This window comes from Oncorhynchus mykiss, chromosome 16, assembly GCF_013265735.2.
Source record: "Oncorhynchus mykiss isolate Arlee chromosome 16, USDA_OmykA_1.1, whole genome shotgun sequence".
NCBI classification, from domain to species: Eukaryota; Metazoa; Chordata; class Actinopteri; order Salmoniformes; family Salmonidae; genus Oncorhynchus; species Oncorhynchus mykiss.
Genome location: NC_048580.1, coordinates 15,292,587 through 15,309,942, shown reverse-complemented (window position 1 = coordinate 15,309,942; position 17,356 = coordinate 15,292,587). Strand labels below are relative to the sequence as shown.

The window sequence follows — 17,356 nt, the reverse complement described above, 5'->3', positions numbered from 1 at the left end:
AGAAACTGTATTATGAAGCCAAGATCAATGATATAAAGAATTCTGTAGAAAATAACACTTGAGTACTTTAAATGAAATTATGGGCAGAAAGACCAATTCAACTACATATTTCATCGATGGCTTACTCATCACAAAACCTTTTGATGTTGCCAATTATTTGTATTATTACTTAATTGGCAAAGTGGGCAAACTTAAGCAGGAATGCTAACAACGAATAGTGAGCCATCGTATTCATGCATAAAATAAACAAATGAAAGAAAAGCATTGTAAGTTTGAACTTTGTAAAGTTATTTTGGGACAGGTGTAAAAAGTATTGTTTTTGATCAATAACAATCCTCCTGGCATTGACAACTGAAACCGAAAGCTACTGAGGATGGTAGCTGACTATGGCCACTCCTGTCTTTCATCTGAGTCTAGAGGAAGGTGTTGGTCCTCAGGCCTGGAGAGAAGCTACCTAAGAGTGGTAAAGCGGTTTTTACTTGTTCTAACAGCAGACCAATCAGCTTGTTGCCAGTTCTTAGCAAACTTCTGGGGGAAAAAAATGGTGTTGGACCAAAGGCTCAGCATGCATATAGAGAAGGGCACTCAACATGTACTACTACATTGACACAAATGACTGATTATTGGGTGAAAGAAATGGATAAGAAGATTGTGGGAGCTAAACTGTTAGATTTCACTGCAGTCTGACATTGACCATAACCTGTTGTTGAGAAAACACACACTACCGTTCAAAGTTTGAGGTAACTTAGAAATGTCCTTGTTTTTGAAAGAAAAGCAACTTTTTTGTCCATTAAAATAACAAATTGATCAGAAATACAATGTAGACATTGTTAATGACCATTGTAGCTGGAAACGGCAGATTTTTTTAATGGAATATCTACATAGGCCCATTATCAGCAATCGTCGCTCTATCAGGTACCAAGGTAAGTTGGTGAAATTCGGCGATGAGGGCCGGGTCCAGGATGTCTTTAGCGAGGAGAGGCACCAAGCAACTCTCCTCCGGGCCATAACCCTCCCAGTCAACCAGGTACTGGAAACCCCTGCCCCGTGGTCGAACCCTCAGGAGGCGTCTCACCGTGTACGCTGGCCGGCCATCGATGACACAGGGGTTTTGAGACTGCACTTGAAGAAACACGACATTTTCCGTATTGACTGACCTTCATGTCTTCAAATAATGATGGACTGTAATTTCTCCTTGCTTATTTGAGCTGTTCTTGCCATAATATGGACTTGGTCTTTTACCAAATAGGGCTATCTTCTGTATACCTCCCTACCTTGTCACAACACAGCTGGTTGGCTCAAACGCATTAAGAAGGAAAGAAATTCCACAAATTAACTTTTAACAAGGTACACCTGTTAATTGAAATACATTCCAGGTGACTACCTCATGAAGCTGGTTGAGAGACTGCAAAGTGTGCAAAGCTGTCAACAAGGCAAAGGTTGGCTATTTGAAGAATCTCAAAATTAAAATATATTTCTATTTGTTTAACACTTTGTTTACTACATGATTCCATATATGTTATTTCATAGTTTTGATGTCTTCGCTATGTCTTCTATAATGTAGAAAAAAGTAAAAATACAGAAAAACCCTTCAATTAGATGTTCTAAAACATTTGACTGGTAGCGTGTATGTACAGGTAACTGCCAAAATCATGGAAACACTTTTTATTTTTATTTCACCTTTATTTAACAAGGTAGGCCAGTTGAGAACAAGTTCTCATTTACAATTGCGACCTGGCCAAGATAAAGCAAAACAGTGCGACAAATATATAAAAAAAATAGATTATTCTATGTACAGTGTGTGAAAATGTAGAAGAGTAGGAAGGTAGGCAATAATTAGGCCATAGAGGCGAAATAATTTACTTTAACGCTAAAGTGTGATTAAGGAGGCAAAGTATATTGAAAGCAGGTGCTTCCACACAGGTGTGGTTCCTGAGCAATTCACATCCCATCACACTTAAAGTCATCTATTAAAATGCTGGGCAGGCCCAGTTGCCCATTATTTTGGCCACCATTGCTATGCCCCCAGCCCATAGGATGACAATACCCCATCCACAGGGCACAAGTGGTCCCTGAAGGGTTTTATGAACATGAAAACGATCTAAACAGTATGCCATGGCCGTCTTAGTCACCATGTCTAAACCCAATTTAAATCATTATGGGAGCTTCTGGGGAGGAGCCTGAGACAGCTCCATCAACAACCACCATCAACAAAACACCAAATTATGGAATTTCTCGAGGAAGAATGGTTTCGAATCCCTCTAATAGAGTTCCAGCCACTTAGAATCTATGTCAAGGCTCATTGAAGCTGTTCTGGCAGCTCGTGGTGGCCCAACACTAAATGCTTACCACAACAACTACAAATACCTAGGTGTCTGGTTAGACTGTAAACTCTCCTTCCAGACTCACATTAAGCATCTCCAATCCAAAATTAAATCTAGAATTGGCTTCCTATTTCGCAACAAAGCATCCTTCAGTCATGCTGTCAAAACATACCCTCGTAAAACTGACTATCCTACCGATTCTTGACTTCGGCGATGTCATTTACAAAGCAGCTTGCCGTTCTCCGGCTACACCATGGTGCTACCCTACAGAGTGCTGCTGACACTGTAGACCAGTGTGTTTTAATCAATTATTTGGTGACATGAATATGTTTAGTATAGTTTTATCTAAAAAATTACTTTAATGTTTCAAAATTATTCTTCAATTAACCGAGGATGGTCGACTGAATGCTGCATATCCTGTAACTCAGCACAACCTAATCTGGTGGTATTTCCTTCTGGACCAGACAAGCCCAGCCAAACACACAAGACCAGACCAGAGCCTGCTCAGCAGTCATACCTTCTCACTGGACGAGGCTCACTGGACTCATCAGGGACTCCAAACATACCTTGTTAGAGCCAGAAAGCCCAGTAACCCACCAACATCCTTTGCTCATTGTGTCCCATCAAAGTTAAATTTGTTGAAGATATGATCACAATTATGTGTTCCGGTTCTGGAAAACAAAATGACTGACAAGTAAATTACATAATGTAAGAGAATAGTACAGTGCCTTGCGAAAGTATTCGACCCCCTTGAACTTTGCGACCTTTTGCCACATTTCAGGCTTCAAACATAAAGATATAAAACTGTATTTTTTTGTGAAGAATCAACAACAAGTGGGACACAATCATGAAGTGGAACGACATTTATTGGATATTTAAAACTTTTTTAACAAATCATAAACTGAAAAATTGGGCGTGCAAAATTATTCAGCCCCCTTAAGTTAATACTTTGTAGCGCCACCTTTTGCTGTGATTACAGCTGTAAGTCGCTTGGGGTATGTCTCTATCAGTTTTGCACATCGAGAGACTGAAATTGTTTCCCATTCCTCCTTGCAAAACAGCTCGAGCTCAGTGAGGTTGGATGGAGAGCATTTGTGAACAGCAGTTTTCAGTTCTTCCCACAGATTCTCGATTGGATTCAGGTCTGGACTTTGACTTGGCCATTCTAACACCTGGATATGTTTATTTTTGAACCATTCCATTGTAGATTTTGCTTTACGTTTTGGATCATTGTCTTGTTGGAAGACAAATCTCCGTCCCAGTCTCAGGTCTTTTGCAGACTCCATCAGGTTTTCTTCCAGAATGGTCCTGTATTTGGCTCCATCCATCTTCCCATCAATTTTAACCATCTTCCCTGTCCCTGCTGAAGAAAAGCAGGCCCAAACCATGATGCTGCCACCACCATGTTTGACAGTGGGGATGGTGTGTTCAGGGTGATGAGCTGTGTTGCTTTTACGCCAAACATAACGTTTTGCATTGTTGCCAAAAAGTTCAATTTTGGTTTCATCTGACCAGAGCACCTTCTTCCACATGTTTGGTGTGTCTCCCAGGTGGCTTGTGGCAAACTTTAAACGACACTTTTTATGGATATCTTTAAGAAATGGCTTTCTTCTTGCCACTCTTCCATAAAGGCCAGATTTGTGCAATATACGACTGATTGTTGTCCTATGGACAGAGTCTCCCACCTCAGCTGTAGATCTCTACAGTTCATCCAGAGTGATCATGGCTGCATCTCTGATCAGTCTTCTCCTTGTATGAGCTGAAAGTTTAGAGGGACTGCCAGGTCTTGGTAGATTTGCAGTGGTCTGATACTCCTTCCATGTCAATATTATCGCTTGCACAGTGCTCCTTGGGATGTTTAAAGCTTGGGAAAATTTTTTGTATCCAAATCCGGCTTTAAACTTCTTCACAACAGTATCTCGGACCTGCCTGGTGTGTTCCTTGTTCTTCATGATGCTCTCTGCGCTTTTAACGGACCTCAGACTATCACAGTGCAGGTGCATTTATACGGAGACTTGATTACACACAGGTGGATTGTATTTATCATCATTAGTCATTTAGGTCAACATTGGATCATTCAGAGATCCTCACTGAACTTCTGGAGAGAGTTTGCTGCACTGAAAGTAAAGGGGCTGAATAATTTTGCACACCCAATTTTTCAGTTTTTGATTTGTTAAAAAAGTTTGAAATATCCAATAAATGTCGTTCCACTTCATGATTGTGTCCCACTTGTTGTTGATTCTTCACAAAAAAAAAAACAGTTTTATATCTTTATGTTTGAAGCCTGAAATGTGGCAAAAGGTCGCAAAGTTCAAGGGGGCCGAATACTTCCGCAAGGCACTGTATATTCAAATAAGTCAGAGATAATGCATGGGTTTGTGAACTCTTCAACACAGAGGTCAGGGAAATCAGAGCCTTATATGGCTTTCAGCAAAAACATACCCATGGTCTTTAGGGTAACAGCATGGTCTCTCATTCATGTTACAGACAGGGAGTAAAGCTGAATGGTGGGGATCTGCGCAATAAGACTGGAAATACTTGAATTAGTGGGAGTAGAATAGATTGCTTAGTCGCCCCATGAGGAGCATATGCCATCATCAACGACTCTACCGAGTACTCAACTTCATACTCTCCGGTCTTCTGCATTATAGTATAGTCCAGGAGTAGCCGATCTTTCTGCTTCGTGTAACGCGCTCCATGTGCTTTTCACTCACCCTCTTCCTTTATCTTATTTCTCTAGAAGAAAGGAAGTGCTCATGTTTGTTTAGTGCACCACAAGAGAATTTCAGTCAATAATCAATACGCAAAATTATACTGTATATCCACAAGATGGCAGTATGACCCAAATCAATTACCTGATCTTGCACTGTGTGGGGCGGGGCGAGTCCAGGAAAGTTCATTCAATGAGTATTGAACTTCAAAAATGGATCACCAAAGGAACAAGAGAACACAAACATTTAAACTAATAAAAATTCACTTTGGTTGTTATTCAGAGGTTAGTTAGGATATTCTGGTCCAAGGCCACATACAGATTTGGCTACAGGATCAAATTAAGAGAGATTTCCTTTAACAATAATTGTAATTGAAAATCAGCTTATAAATAAATGTACACTTCACTTGTAAAACGAGTTGTTGTAAGCATTTTTAATTATCAGAAATCTCATAATAATCACTTATATTTTTCCAAATGACTAAATATATATCTTTATACATCCTTGTGGACATCAACAAAAACACAATTTGCATGTTTCTGCTTTGAGCAAGGCCTCTTGATCCACCCTGGTGAAAATGCTTGATTAAAATGCAATGGCTTATTGGTATCTGAGGTCCGAGAGGAACATAAAGCAGTGTACATGGTGTCCTAAAGTAACCCACAAAATAACTCAAATAAATATCCGTGGCCATATTACCAGCTTTAGTCTACTGCATGACTGAGTCCACCTGTGTACCATGACTAATATAGGACTTTACAGAAACATACAAATGAAACTCCTGATCTGACCCCCATATGATCAAACACGTATCATGCATACAAAACATACTTGTACATTCTTACTAAAACAGAAAGCGTGTCTGATTAATTGCCTGCATAAGGGATCTTTCCTAGACTTGAAATCTCTCCCAACTACTGTGATGGGAGGTTCACAGGCCTCAGAAAACTGAAGGAAGAGCAGAGAAGTCTCTCTCTCTCTCTCCTGCTCCCCTGGCCTGGATCGAACCACGGCCCTTGTGTGATGTCATTGCTCGGTGGTATCAGATTTGTCCTTACTGGCAACATCGTGCAGCTCCCTCACATAGATTACATTGAGGTTTCTATTTTTGTGCTGTCCGATGTAGGGACTGTACATTGATGTTAGACCGACGTATCTCGTTACCTCTCATAGCACTAAATGAACCTAGATGAAGCAAACATTTGAGCCACATTCTGCAAGGACGGATTGAGACAAGATGAAGCAACACAGCTAACAGAACATGGGTCTCTGCTGTTTTACACAGAAGAGGTGGGAGACTGTAAAAAAAGGCCCTATTGCAAAGTTAGGTATTTTTCTGAGCACAAATGGATGTGCTAACCGTCACACAAAGTGTGTGTGTGTGTGGGGGGGGGGGGGGGCAAGCCAATTCACGCAAGGTACATGATTGTTATAGTGAGGACATCCCATTAAAAGAAAAGTGGCCATTTGAACACTTTTATAGATGGGACAACATTTCAAAACAGAGATGAAGGCAATATGAAACTCTGAACAAGATCAAAGGTTGATTGTACAACAACAAAGCAATCTGAACATAGCAGGCTCCTATGTTGTGTTTCTAAGAACCTTGACATAGTCATAGCTAATGCTACTGTATATATTAAATAAGGGGACAATCAAAAGGTACGAGGTCTATTTTGCATTGCACATACACTGTAAGTTGAGAGAAATACTCAAGTTTGCATAAAGGTTAACAAATATATTCCCAGCACAGTCATTGATCAACTGTTTGAGCTAAAAGTTGGATAAAGTTCAAATGCCAATACAGACAACAAACCTAAAATCCTTAAAGGGCATAGCATGCTAGCAGATACCCATAGACTTCCAGTCAGAGCGCTAACACTAGTTAGCATTGGCTTGTGAAACTACCTTTAACTTTCTTCATACTAAACACAAAGGCATAAAAATAGTATCCGCGAGTTCATCCGACACTGGGGAAGTAGATAAAATGCCTCATTGCCAAAATATCCCTTTAAATGATAGCATAACTATGATGACAATAACCTGGTAACAAGTCTTCCCACCTCCAGCTTAACTATCCACCACTGGGGTATCTTGTTTATGTTCTTTTGATGAGGCCATAAAAGAAAGAGGCACAAGCGCTTAGAGAGAGATGGAAAAGCAAAGGACTGACGTGAAGGGTAAAGGAGCACCTCATGTGCAGCGAGGTGCCACCCGAGACAGACAGAAAAGCACTGTTCCTCTTCCACGACTATATACTAAAACAGAGACGTTCTCCTATCATCTTCACTGTAGCTTGAGCTTCCCATTTCACCTCAGGATTGTAATGTGGCACAGCATACAAGGGCTAGGCTCTCTAATCATTGTCACTTTACAGTACATTGACAAATGGGAGCGTGGGGGGCGCATGCAACCATTAGGGACAACATGGGGCTTACATCCATGGAAACACCAGTTGTACATTTGAAATGCAATAACTGATATAGACACCTGATCGAAAAACGCAGCAGTATATTTAGGATTTGCATGGATCTATGAAACGATTATTCCTGAATCTAGAGACAGAAGGCTTTAGCAGTAAAAATAGCATTTTCCCCCCTAAGGATTCTGTTTTGTTTTCTTCCTTGAAGGCACACAAACTACCACGCAAGTACAAATCAACTGTGCAAAAAAGCTTTGTTTTGAGATTAACTCAAAAAAAGAACTTAAACAATGAGAGAAAAAGTTTTGTATATCACTTAAGGGAGTATTATGGGAAGTATCCATTACAGGGTACCAGAGTAGAGAGCAGGGACAGAAAAACATGTGCTTTACAAACTACGTAAAAGATTCTGCGATTTCAAATGGCACTTGGTTAGTGCAGACGCAGACCCCTTGCACATGCCGTGCGGTGCACACCTGCAGTGTCTCACATCTGGAGGGCAATTCTGCTATGATTTACTTCAAAGTTAGTGTGGTGAGTGACAGTGAACACCCCTTAGGGTGAGTGGTCTGAAACGTCTGGATCGATCAACCAACCGTCCTATAGAGAAGTGACACACTGAAAAGAACCACACTCTTTAATGGTAAACAATGAAACAATGAAACATTGAAAAGCAGCACTTCAGAGTCTCTCCCTTCTGTTGTTCATCTCTTAACTGTAATTCCCCAAATCACCTCTGTTTTACAGATCAGCGGTAAAACCATTATCCAGGGCTCCTCCGTCGATCCTCCTTTCATCTGGGACCTAGTTAATGGGGGCCTGCGGGTTGACGATGACCTGGATGACAAAGTCCTTCTGGATCTTAGTGTCCTGCAGGCGGGTCTTGTCCGTGAGCAGCTTGCCTGAGAAGAACCAGCGCTGGTGGGCCGTGTCAATGTCCTCCTGGGCCTGAAGCTGCTTCTTCAGCTGCCCGATGGAGTCGGCCATGCTGGCGCTGAGGCGCAGGTCCTTGCCCGTGGAGAGGCGCACCTTGAGCTGGAACTCCTTCTTGGGGGCAGCTGTGGGCTCGGGGCTGTCGCCGGGGTCCTCGTCACTGCGCTCGGAGATCAGATTGACCGGAGGGGCCAGGCAGTAGACGGGTAGCTGGTAGCGGCTACCCAGCTCATCATAACACTCTGTCAGGGAGCCTGGAACACAGACAGGGGAAAAAAACATGTTCCGTTGCTAAATGTGTGTTACTTCACAACTGCTCAGGAAGTGGTCTTGACTCAGGCATGAATCAGAGAAACATGAATCAGATTTCATAATCAGGTCAAGAGTTGTGCAAAAACATCATGGTGTAATATTACCATTGTTCCAAATGTACTGACAGTTCAAGTCTATTCAGATTCCAAATGTGCCCCCAGGTTATCATAGCTTCCTCATATCTTGCGTGTGTGTGTGTGCCTCACCGTGAGGCAGTGTGATGCTAGCTCCGTCCACTATGGCCTGAGCCAGCTCGTGGTCGTTGCACTCCAGGGCGACGGTGGCTGCCTTCAGAGCGTCCCAGATCTCCTTTCGGCCCTCGAAGGCCGGGGCTGTGTCCCAGAACTCATCCCTCTTACTGCGGAGCTGGCCCTCCGTCATGGGATAGTCACTCTTCCACTTGGGCTTGTCCTTCTTCAGGGGCTCATTGCGACCTGCAGTGAGGGACACAACAAAAAGTCACATTGTTAGAAGGCTTTTCTAATAATCAACCTATAGACTATGTACCAGAATATCGCTACACATCATTGTTTAGTGCATTGAAACAGGTACAGTTTTAGTCACATGCTCAGTAATATATACTGGGTTACATCTCTCTAAAAACCCATATGGTTACATCAAGGGCTAATGTCAAAGTACAGATACCCATTCTAGCCTATTTGTTACAAAATATAGTTAAGCTACACAGAACTGTTTTCAACACCTCCCAAAGTTAGATCGTAGGCATGTCCAAGGCAAGGGCATCCACATGGTAAACATGTTAACTCTAGGTTCTTATCTGGGCATGGGGATTATCTGGGTATATACAATCTAGCATATGATAGGGAATGTCTGCTGCATATATCTGGCCTTTTGACGGTTTTCGGAAGACATGATAGGGCAATGGGAGTACCTCCCACATCATCACTCTGTCAAGGCTGCAATCCAGGTTCTTTGCCTTCCTCCAACTATCTGTTGGCCACTAAGCCATTTCTATTCCAAGTCACTGGGCTCTGTCATATCCTCACATGGTCTCTCCTATTATTGCTATGCGGATGAAACTCAACTACTTTTCTTCCCTCCATTCTGACACCCAGGTGGCGACATGCATCTCTGCGTGCCTGGCAGGTATCTCAGCTTGGATGTCGGCCCACTACCTCAAGCTCAACAAAACGGAGTTGCTCTTCCTCCTGGGGAAGGCCTGCCCGATCCAAGACCTCTCCATTGTGGTTGACAACTCCACGGTGCTCCCCCTCCCAGAGTGGAAAGAACTTTGGCCTGACCCTGGATAACATGCTGTCGTTCTCTGCAAACATCAAAGCAGTGACTTGTGCCTGCAGGTTCATACTCTACGACATCCATAGAGTATGACTTTTCCTCACACCGGAAGCGGCACAGGTCCTAATCCAGGCACTTGTCCTCTCCCGTCTGGAGTCTGGACTACTGCAACTCTGTTGGCTGGGCTCCCCGCTTGTGCCATCAAACCCCTGCAACTTACCCAGAACGCAGCAGCCCGTCTACTGTCCAACCTTCCCAAGTCCTCTCATGTCACACCGCTCCTCCGCACACTCTGGCTTCCAGTCTATGCTCGCATCAAGAATCTGGTGCCTACCCACAGAGAAGCAAGGGGAACTGCCCCTCCTTACTTTCAAGCTATGCTCAAACCCTACACCCAAACCAGAGCACTCCATTCCGCCACCTCTGGTCTCTCGCCCCTCCCATCCCCTAAATGTGCTCTATACTCTATGTTGTGGTCTCACCTCGCGCTGTATGTGAGCGTCTGCTAAATTACTCAAATATGAATTTCCAAGTACAATAGACTAGATAGCCTATTACCTAATGAGACTTACCAGCAGCCATTGATCTCCAACACCCATTAAATAATGTTAGTAGAGGGGGCTTAGACAATGTGGGGGGGCATCATCATGACACAGAGATTACCATGGACGAAACTAGAGCAACAATGTCGTGGAGTCTGTCAATGCCTGGAATCTCATTATAATAGGATAGTCTATCACCTACATTCAAGAAGGTCATCATAATACCATATAAGCAAGTTGTACAAGACACAGAAGACTAGAGCTCTTTAAAAAAAAAAACAGCCCTAGAAAGATACTTAAGAATCTAATAGACGTTACACGTTGCTCTGGCTATGCCATAGCAGGCCTTTGCAGCGTTAGATATTCCATGAGGACTAGTACACCCAGCGATAATAAACCCTCTTCCACATCATCATGACCAAAGTCCACCCCTGTCTGCCAGATTCAAGGCAGCCAGGTGAGCCACACAACATAAACAAGACCAATCTAGGCTCTGCTCGTTTGCATGACAGAGCAAAGGAGGCATTCCCGAGAGCGGGGGGGGGGGGGGGGGGGGGGGGTGTTTGGACAATAAAATTCCACCTCCCGCGCCATACACGGTCCAGGATAGCGTAGAGTGAGTGTGTGGCAATCTCAGTTGCACTGGGCGTTCCCATCTCCAAACGTTTCACTAGCATAGATGCAACAGTTAAGAAGACATTTATGGAGTATTTGGGCCTGCCAGTTTTCCCTACATTGCTAGCAAAGAACCCCCCCCACACACACACAGCTCTCTATACCCTCAATCGGGGTTTATAATTAGAATATGCAGACAGTATTACACCATGTACATCTGAAAGATAATCCATGCTTAGCGTTGGATTAGCACTGCACACCTATCGGGGAAGCCAGGAAAACACTTTTCAGAATGTGGTAAGGTGTTCCTTCAGCACCAGGCCAGGCTCTCAGAATGGTATGGAGACGTAGGTCGCCGGCCTCCAATGAGGACTTGGTGTCAAACTGAGCAGCTGAGTTTTATAGTTGGCACCAGAGTGTGACTTCGGCTCGGTCTGTCACATGGTACTAAACGGGCCCAGTTAGCTAACAAACAAGTGTTTGAATGGTCAAAGAAGAGTCTGCTGAGGCGGCGATTGTTGTCCTAACATGATCAGCGGTATCTCTGGTCTTCATTGACAACTAGGCTAACCAAGTGCAGCAAGGAGGGGCAACAAAGACAGTTGCCAAGTATTTAAAAAAGGGTCACCTTTCCACCAAACAAATTATTTAGAGTGCAGGTAGCTTACGAGGAGTAAACGGTAGTTCAGTGTAGGATATACAGAGTGTAATAATCTTCATACTAGCACTCAAGCAGAGTAATGGAATAGTCTATGAGAGTTGTTGGATCAGGCAGCATACAGGACTAGGACACAACTGTGTGTGCAACACTATGTGATGTCGTAAGGCAGGGTATCCCAAACTCGGTCCTGGGGCCTGTTTTGGTTTTGTCCCTAGCTGATTCAAATAATCCAAGCTTGATGATGAGTTGGTTACTTGAATCAGCTGTGTAGTCCTAGGGGCAAAAAACAACAACTAAATGTGCACCAGGGGAGGCCCCAGGACCGAGTTTGGGAAACTCTGTCGTAAGGGACATCATATACTGTCCGTTCAACTCAACATACATGCTGTCTTGGGAAAAAGGACTTGTATACTTTCCAGTCATCGTATAGCCTAGACTAGGCCTCTGGGAAAAAAAGTGAATAGGTCTAACGTGTTGCCTTGATTACCAGCTCACGTTTCAACATCAGATTAGCAAATAGTTTGGAAACGTGCAGAACTATTTCCAGGTATGCAGATATTGCAGCACTAGGCCAAGGAGCACCTCCACCCATCATGAATCCATGTTGCCGCAGCATTAGAGAAGCATTCCAGAGACATCACGCAATAGCAGGGTGTGCTCCTCATGTGGGGCTTGTTGAGGTTACGAAGGGGCAGATAATGCCACACTGGGGTGTTGGTAATATGCATTTTACAGACAGGACTGCATTGTAGATCACGTTATGTATTGTTTCAGGACACGAAGATACACTTGTGATGTAGTGGTGGGCTGTATGTGGCTGTTAAAAAGTATCATCTTGGGACTTGGGTTCAAAATAATAGGTTACAATCTTACATCATAGCACCTCACTCCCCCGATAACACTAAATATAGGGCGGATCTGTTCCTAGAGGCCTACGGCCTGCTTTCACCCCTACAATGTCAATGTTGAAGTAGGCCAATTTCAGCCCTGAACCAACATTGCAAGTTAAAAGCATATCCGCAAGACTAGGAAGTACCCATTTCACAGACAGTACAGAACAGAACAGCCATGTAGGAATGAATTCTATGAAAGTCAAAACGAGGCTTGGGCCAAGCACAAATTCACTGTGAACACATATAGTCACCCCTGTAATTGACAATCTTGTCCCCTTTTACAAAACACAGTCCTCCCCGACATTCTGCGGCTAAAGATAAAACTTGGCCTCGCCTGCCAAACCTCCACGGAACATCCAAAAAGCTGTTAGAAAACTGCTATCAACTAGGCTTAGCCCCAGTTGCTAGACAACTTTGATGTGGATATAGAGCCCCACAGTGGAGGTGTCATAATACCCATTAAAACCTAGCAGTCAAACAGGGAAATGGTTCCAATCATTTTTCCACCATTCATTTTTCCTATAGGGAATATTAGAAACACTTACAATAACCATGTAAATCTCTCTTGGACAAGGTGATGTATCAATATAGATAGAGAGATATAAGTCCCCTTATCCCTCACGCCAGGGTAAGCCTACACGAAACACAGCCCTTATTTTAAGTGTTTCTGATATTCCCCATGGGAAATATGAATGGCGGGAAAATGATTAAAACCATTTCCTTGTTTGACCGCTAGTTTTTATGGTATTATGACTCATACTTCGGTACTCTATTGAAAGCAGATGCTTCCACACAGGTGTGGATCCTAAGCTAATTAAGCAATTAACATTCCATTATGCGTAGGGTCATGTATAAAAATTCCCAGTTGGCCATTATTTTGGCTACCGTGGCTAGAAGATATCTAAGTGACTTTGGAAGAGGGGTCTTAAATGAGCATAGGGCCGTTTAAAGGGTGTGTGGGTGGGTGGGTTTGTGTGTGTCATCAGATCTCAACCCAATTGAACACTTCTGGGAGATTCTGGATCGGTGCCTGAGACGGTGTTTTCCACCATCAACAAAACACCAAATTATGGAATTTCTTGTGGAAGAATATACAAGTTGAATAAAGTACGTATTCATAATTATTTTCATAAGAATAGTGTTGCAACACTCAATATAGGTTCAGGACACGCAGAATCTATGCCAAGGCACATTGAAGCTGTTTTGGCAGCCCAACGCCCTATTCAGACACTATGTTGGTGTTTCCTTTATTTTACATGTAGCTACAACATGACTTGGCCAAGGTTATAATTAAACAAATGCTTACACCCAAATTAAGTTCTACACCAAAGAATAAAACAATACTTCCACCCACATATCTCACTGATCATCCCTAAAGCAGATACCTCATTTGGCTGCCTTTCCTTCCAGTTCTCTGCTGCCAGTGATTGGAATGAATTGCAAAAATCGCTGAAGTTGGAGACTTCTTTCCATCACCAACTTTAAACATCAGCTAACCGATCGCTGCAGCTGTACATAGTACATCTGTAAATAGCCCACCCAATCTACCTACCTCATCCCCATACTGTTTTATTTACTTTTCTGCTCTTTTGCACACCAGTATCTCTACTTGCACATCATCATCTGCTCATTTATCACTAAATTGTAATTATTCGCTCCTATGGTCTATTTATTGCCTACCTCATGCCTTTTGCACACACTGTATAGACTTGTTTTTCTACTCTGTCATTGACTTGTTTATTGTATTGGCTTGTTTATTCCATGTGTAACTCTGTTGTTGTCTGTCACACTGCTTTGCTTTATCTTGGCCAGGTCGCAGTTGTAAATGAGAACTTGTTCAACTAGCCTACCTGGTTAAATAAAGGTAGGGAAAAGAAAAGGCAGCAAGTTGTCCTTAACTTAGCACCCTGGTATTCATTTCTAGCCATAATGGGAGACATGGCACTGAGAAACATCGGACTTCTCCTTGCTTTCACATGGCACACTGCATGCCGGCCTGGTGCACGCAGCCCAGGTGGAACAGTTGTCGTAGGGCAGTGGTTCGAAAACCTCTCCTCAGGGACCCCCAGACGTTTCACAATTTTGTTGTAGGCCTGAACTCACTCAGGCCTGAACTCGCTCACTGACTCACGCAGTCAAGGGCTTGATACTTAGTTGACAAGTTGAATCAGGTGTGCTAGCTCTGGAATAGATCAAATACATGGAATGGCTGGAGGTCCCCGGGGAGAGGTTTGAGAACCACTGCTGTAGGGCACATGACACAACTTGTTCTTATTACCAGCCTGGGAGTGCCTCTAGTCTACCTGCATCAAACACTCACTGCTCCTAAGGCAGCGTTTCACAAACTCGGGCTGCACATTTTGGTTTTTGCCCTAGCACTACACAGCTGATTCAGATAATCAGCTGATCACCATTTGAATCAGCTGTGTAGTGCGAGGGCAAAAAACAAAATGTGAACCTCTTGGTTTGGTAAACATGGTCCTGAAGCCTCTACAAATCATTGTTGGCTCTTCAGTCAACTTTATAGACGAGGTCTTCTGATATTTTTTGTTTTTATTTAACTAGGCAGAACAAATTCTTATTTACAATGACGGCCTACACCTGCCAAACCAGCACGACGCTGGGCAAATTGTGCGCCACCCTATGGGGCTCCCAATCACAGCCGGTTGTGATACAGCCTGGATTCAAACCTGGGTGTTTGTAGTGACCCCTCTAGCATTGAGATACAGTGGCTTAGACCGCTGCGCCAACTCGGGAGCCCTGTTGTATAATACACCAAGGAAGTCTAATGGCACATTGTGACTAAAGACCGTACAGTATGAAGAAAGACAAACCGCTTCTCCAATAGAAATCCCGATCACACTTGAAGGTGATGTTGGCTAGGAAAGCTCATGCGTAGAAATGCATCATCGGGTCTTCTCTTATCGACTTCTCAAACCCTGGGATGGTCTGTTTCGCAAGCTTTCCCAGAAGTCTTGCGATGTTGCGCCTCTGGGTTTAGAAACTGTGTTATGACAGTCCCACAGTCCAGTGTAAGATTGCATTTTCTAAATTAGGCAGAGGTGTTGATAGGTCCTATGTGGCAGAGGGATCTTACTGCTTTCCGTGTCCCTTGGAAGTTTCCAATTTGTGTTTCATTAGACCTAAGCTATTTGGAGCCTGTAGCTTTAGTCTTTATGCAAAGTGCTTTAGCAGCAATCTACATTCCATCAGTCACTAAACGCCAACAAACTATAATAGGTTAAACATGGCAGTGTGCTCCTATTTTTCTGCAGAAAATAATCTTAGCAAGGTAATGGACTTGCACATGAAAAATCAAGATAACATTGTTGGTGAAGAGTCAGCTCAACTACTATGATGTATTGACAGTCAACCAATGGTGTTTTCCCTGATCAAATTAGGTTTAGCCTAGTTGTGTTGGTAGCTATTTATACAGCCATCGGTTGGTACATTTTAGTAATTTAACAGATGCTTTTATCCAGAGCGACTTACAGTAGTGAGAGCATACATTTTTTCTGTACTGGTAGAGGGGTAACAGGAAGTAACTCGTGTCCATTTGTGTCCTGCAAGATGGGGGAAGGGAAATTACAAATGTATCCTACAGTTATTTGGGCACAGTCCAGATTGGATACCCGTGTTATTAAGAGTGAACCTTAAGGACGAAATCCATATTTCTCTGGGGGTTAATATGTTGTAGTAATGAAATGGGTAGACACGGTACTACATGGTAAACATTTACCACGTAATGTGTTGAACTATGTTCCTATTCGATGCACTTAGACAACAAAGTTACCATTACTTACTTCCACGTTTTCGGTGTGCTCTTCCACTGCTTCTGGATGCTCCGTGGTCCTGTGTGTCCTCACGTTCTCGCCCAACACATCCTCCCATGATTATTATCAGTTGGCTAACTATGTCGGGGCCCCATTATTAGCCAACCGCTACCTAGTTCCAAAACAATTAGATATAGCTAGATCCGCTGTACAAAATTATCTCGCTAGGTCAAGGTGCTTTTCTTGATAGCAAAGTCCACAAATTAACGTTAGATTGAATGTGAACACTGGTCGCACAACTAAATTGTAAGCACGGAAGAGCAGGCTAGCTACTTCTGCTTTATTATTGTTTGATGCGATCCAACATTCCAAAAGGAGTAGTCACGTGCAGACTCGCTAGCAAGCTAAACGGGATAAATGTCAACAATAATTGATTGCATTATGCCTAGACTGCCCTCTATACATTCTACTTAGACAAGTTAGCGTGCCAACTAGCTAGCTTCGTGGACAACAATTTGCTAAGCAACTTGTTAGCAAGCTCACATTAGATCGCTGGCTTGATAACTCGCACACCACCATCCGTCGTTGCGCGAGACAGCCCTAGCTAATTTAGCTAGTTAACATTAGTAAACAACCTTTCACGTACTCACGACCAGGTAATTATTCTAAACGGATAGTTTAGATTGTAAACCAAAATGATTGTTGATATGATTCTCCGTTTAACACCGTGGTCAATTTCAAACCTTTCTAATTTTTCTCAAGCAGGTTTTTAAATCCCCTTGTCTTCCTGGTGCGGGTAGCAACAGTAACTTTTTACGCCTGCGCGTGCTCAAGGCCAGGGGTGTCAGATTGTGGCACGTCACGACTTCCTCCAGGGGTGGGGAGCATCCCTTGAACAAATGAAAGTCATCAA

The 17,356-nt window shown here is 43.1% G+C and overlaps 1 protein-coding gene across 5 annotated transcripts; it reads right to left on the bottom strand.

Moving 5' to 3' along the window:
* Positions 1 to 5,453: 5,453 nt before the first annotated feature.
* Positions 5,454 to 17,325, bottom strand: LOC110491433 (ubiquitin domain-containing protein 1). 5 transcript variants are annotated; one of them, XM_021564880.2, is made up of 4 exons: positions 16,987 to 17,325; positions 16,474 to 16,615; positions 8,909 to 9,136; positions 5,454 to 8,644 (listed from the first exon to the last, which is right to left on the bottom strand). In XM_021564880.2, the coding sequence occupies exons 2-4, from the start codon at positions 16,559 to 16,561 to the stop codon at positions 8,262 to 8,264; spliced, it is 699 nt and encodes a 232-aa protein (XP_021420555.2). In that variant the 5' UTR covers positions 16,562 to 16,615; positions 16,987 to 17,325; the 3' UTR covers positions 5,454 to 8,261. The 5 variants fall into 5 exon arrangements, with proteins under 5 accessions (XP_021420555.2, XP_021420556.2, XP_021420557.2 ...); XM_021564881.2 differs by having other exon boundaries at positions 17,090 to 17,325; XM_021564882.2 differs by having other exon boundaries at positions 17,187 to 17,321.
* Between the last annotated feature and the right edge of the window lie 31 nt (positions 17,326 to 17,356).

Excerpts from the sequence above, each read along its gene's own strand:
- LOC110491433 (XM_021564880.2), bottom strand. The coding sequence starts at position 16,561 with ATGGGAGGATGTGTTGGGCGAGAACGTGAGGACACACAGGACCACGGA. Across the intron at positions 9,137-16,473 it reads AGCACACCGAAAACGTGGAA|GTCGCAATGAGCCCCTGAAG; the intron begins GTAAGTAATGGT and ends CCCTCACTGCAG. Across the intron at positions 8,645-8,908 it reads TAGCATCACACTGCCTCACG|GCTCCCTGACAGAGTGTTAT; the intron begins GTGAGGCACACA and ends TCTGTGTTCCAG.